This window comes from Malus domestica, chromosome 11, assembly GCF_042453785.1.
Source record: "Malus domestica chromosome 11, GDT2T_hap1".
Lineage (NCBI taxonomy): Eukaryota > Viridiplantae > Streptophyta > Magnoliopsida > Rosales > Rosaceae > Malus > Malus domestica.
Window position 1 is genome coordinate 19,615,122 of NC_091671.1, and position 3,990 is coordinate 19,619,111.

General features: G+C 41.1%; 1 protein-coding gene across 1 annotated transcript; it reads left to right on the top strand.

Annotated features, from left to right (window-relative positions):
• LOC103448121 (dnaJ protein homolog) lies at positions 1-2,623 on the top strand. The gene is made up of 6 exons (XM_008387359.4): positions 1-537; positions 859-1,027; positions 1,126-1,267; positions 1,383-1,659; positions 1,785-1,983; positions 2,080-2,623. The coding sequence occupies exons 1-6, from the start codon at positions 388-390 to the stop codon at positions 2,403-2,405; spliced, it is 1,263 nt and encodes a 420-aa protein (XP_008385581.2). The 5' UTR covers positions 1-387; the 3' UTR covers positions 2,406-2,623.
• The last annotated feature ends 1,367 nt before the right edge of the window (positions 2,624-3,990 follow it).

Here is a 3,990-nt window from a genome sequence, read left to right on the forward strand (position 1 = left end):
AGGAAGAAGAGATGAACTCTCTGGGAAGGAAACAAAACCCTTCTTTCTTTTCCTTTTTTATTTCCTGATAAAAATCAACAATTCCATCATCAACCAATCCAACGGTCCAAAACTCCCGACGACCAAAAACCCCAAGGAGAGAGGAAATTCTAGACCCTTCCGAAACACGGACCCAATCCCAACCGTCCACTGCCTCTGTGTCTAATAGTGACCTGATCTCTCTATAAATACCCAAACGGGCTGCTCATCTCCCCTAGCTGCCCTTGACTCTTTAGGTATCGTCCTCCTCGCATCTCGTAATACCATACGGAGAGAGGAACAAGATTCGTGATTTCGATTCGATTTGGCGATTAAGGTTATTTCTTCCGATCGATTTAGTCGGCCAAGATGTTTGGGAGGGCGCCGAAGAAGAGCGATAACACTCGGTACTATGAGATTCTGGGAGTCTCGAAGAGTGCTTCTCCCGACGATTTGAAGAAGGCGTACAAGAAGGCCGCCATAAAAAACCACCCTGACAAGGGTGGAGATCCTGAGAAAGTAAGTGCCCGCCTCTCCTTTTTTGTTTTTCTCTGATTTCTCGACCTGGTTTCCGTATTTGGATTTGGGGAACTGGGTTGTTGTGGATTCTGATGGTTCTGTTGTTATCATGCTTGTAATTCTGCCAAGCCCTTTCCTTTTTGTTGAATTTGACTGGATGTGGTATTTTCGTAAATTATTGAGTGAATGAATTCATGGGTTGACCTGTGAATTGGGTTTTTTATTTGGGATTTTGTCGATAGAATTTCGGATATATGATAAAGGGTTGGTTTGGATCTGTAGTTGTAGAGGGCTAATGATGTTTTCGTATATTATGCGCAGTTTAAAGAGTTGGCTCAGGCTTATGAGGTTTTGAGTGACCCTGAGAAGCGTGAAATCTATGATCAGTATGGTGAGGATGCACTCAAGGAGGGAATGGGTGGCGGCGGCGGTGGAGGCCACGACCCGTTTGACATCTTCTCATCCTTCTTTGGGGGAAGCCCTTTTGGAGGTAAGAATCGTGTGATTGGTTCATGGTTTCCACTTGGGGTTTCTTACTTGTGTTGAACAATGGATGTGAATTGATTTTGTACTTGTTTGTATGAGCAGGTGGTGGTAGTAGCCGAGGACGAAGACAGAGACGTGGAGAAGATGTTGTCCACGCACTGAAGGTTTCATTGGAGGACCTCTATCTTGGGACCTCGAAGAAACTATCTTTGTCGCGAAATGTGTTATGCTCCAAGTGTAATGGGTGGGTAGTAGTGAATTTGCATGTTAAACTTCTTGCTATGATAAAGTATAGAACGTTGTGGTTTGAAATAGTGATGCTTGCGTGGGATGTGAATGTGTTGTCTCCAAAATTGCAGGAAGGGATCAAAATCTGGGGCTTCATTGAAGTGTTCTGGCTGTCAAGGAAGTGGTATGAAGGTCTCAATCAGGCATCTTGGCCCGTCAATGATTCAACAGATGCAACATGCTTGCAATGAGTGTAAGGGTACTGGAGAGACCATTAGTGACAGAGACCGCTGCACTCAGTGCAAAGGGGAGAAGGTTGTTCAAGAGAAGAAGGTTCTGGAAGTCCATGTGGAGAAGGGTATGCAGAATGGCCAGAAGATCACATTCCCTGGTGAAGCAGATGAAGCTGTATGTTCCGTGTCCTCATTAATTGTGATTTTTTATTAGCATTAGTAGTAGCGGTAGGAGGTTTGATCTGTGTTTGGAAATGTGGGATTGATTGATTGGTTTTCTACGTCTTCTTTGTCATGCAGCCGGAGACAGTCACTGGTGATATAGTGTTTGTCATTCAGCAAAAAGAACATCCGAAGTTCAAGAGAAAGGGCGAGGACCTTTTCGTTGAGCACACACTGTCTCTTACTGAGGCTCTATGTGGCTTCCAGTTCGTGCTGACCCATTTAGATGGCAGGCAGCTGCTTATCAAATCAAACCCTGGCGAAGTTGTCAAGCCTGGTAAGTAAAGCTAATGTATAAGCTCACAGCATGTGATGTATTGGTGAGGGAATCCTCGGAATGTTATTAATCTTGTGATTTGTTTTGATGAAGCAGATTCGTTCAAGGCGATCAATGATGAGGGTATGCCCATGTACCAGAGGCCATTCATGAAGGGTAAGCTGTACATCCACTTCAATGTGGAATTCCCAGAGTCTCTGAGCCCTGAGCAGGTCAAGGCATTGGAAGCTGCTCTTCCAGGCAAGCCATCGGCATCTCAGCTCACTGATATGGAGGTGGATGAGTGTGAGGAGACGACTCTGCATGATGTGAACATGGAGGAGGAGATGAGGAGGAAGCAGCAGCAGGCTCAGCAAGAGGCCTATGATGAGGATGACGATATGCCTGGTGGTGCTCAGAGGGTGCAGTGCGCCCAGCAGTGATATGATTGATATGCTAGTTTTCAACTTGTACTAGTTTTTCGCGTACTTGCAGAAGCGTAACAACAGAATGACAAGGTGGGGGGATGAGAGGAGGGAAGGGCTATGGCACGGCGGTCTAGAATTTTGGAACACTTAATTAAATGTTATGTGATGATTTGAACATCCTGTTATTCTTCAACTTTCTTTTTATAAATGACCATCATATCATTCTTATCTAATCAAGATATTCTCTTCTCTTTTCTTTTTGTTTTTATACCGCAACATTTTTTAGATCTTTGAGAGCAACGAGTTTATCGTCATTTGGCGTTCCTATTTAACAAATACACGTCACCGAAATCGAATAATAATGACGGGTTGAATTTGTTTCATGAACCCAATGCCTTCGCTTTATGTACGGTTATGTTTTGTTTGGCGTCATGTAGTAGTATTAGGCTAGCTGTCAGGGGCAGCAGCCAGTATTAACGTTGGGGAAAGTGATTGTGCTGGAAGTCTGAATCTGATTTATTTGAGGCAGTATCTTTCTTCTGCATTTGTATGCGTTTGGGGACAATTGCAGCATATAAAAGCACTTTCAGGATAACGAGAAAATTAGCTTTTTCAAGTAACCTGCTAGTTTCTAAGACCATTTCTCTTTGTGAATTTTCTTCTTCTGAACAGAATATTGGGTCGTCATGGATCAGAAATTTTCTTAGTCACCAATCTATGATTACCTATCCTTCGATTTAATATCAATGGTGGATGATAAATGGACTTGCGTTCAATGTTTTAATCTCAATATTTGATGTCAAATGATGATCATCGTCAAGAAAACGAGACTCGGACATGAATAGATTTTCATTAATTTATTTATATATTTCAAAACAAATTATATTTTCATTCATCCACAAGGCAGCAGGCAGAAATATTCAGCCTGGAGAGCAAACTGAACCAAATGTTTGGAATGGGGAGTACAAACTCTCCAAGAAACAATCAAAGATTGGTTTCATAAAATATGAAACTTTTCGTATGAAATGATAATAATTCAGTACAATACTAGTCGTTAAATTTCAATCTTTTTATGGAGATACCGAAGTAGTTGCTGAATAGAACTACAGAAGCGTGGTGTGAAAATTTTGTTGACACACAAATTAAACCTTATTGATGACAATTGTAGTATTTAAGCAAGTAGGGATCGTTCTAGACCGGGGATTAACTAGGGATGCTAATCAACATAAATAAGACTCAAAAACACTAAACTAGACTATTTAGACTCAAAACTATCTCAAAACACTCAAAACAGCAAGAAACAATAAAAAAGACTCAATTCTAAACCTAATAAGTGATTTGGACGAAAATAGAACTTAAAAGACTCAAAAGACCAAAAGAAAACAAGTTTTGACTCTAAAAACAAGACTTAAAAGCAAGGGGTTTGGTTTTGACGGAATTGAACTTTTAAAACATAAACTTTGTAAACAAACTTAAAGACTTACGAAATTGATGAAATAGAATGGTGAAAGGCTAGTTAGAGGGTTCCTTCTCCACACATATGCATACGACTCGATTTCTAGTTACTCTTTCAACAAACCATGAATGACAATGCCCCAAA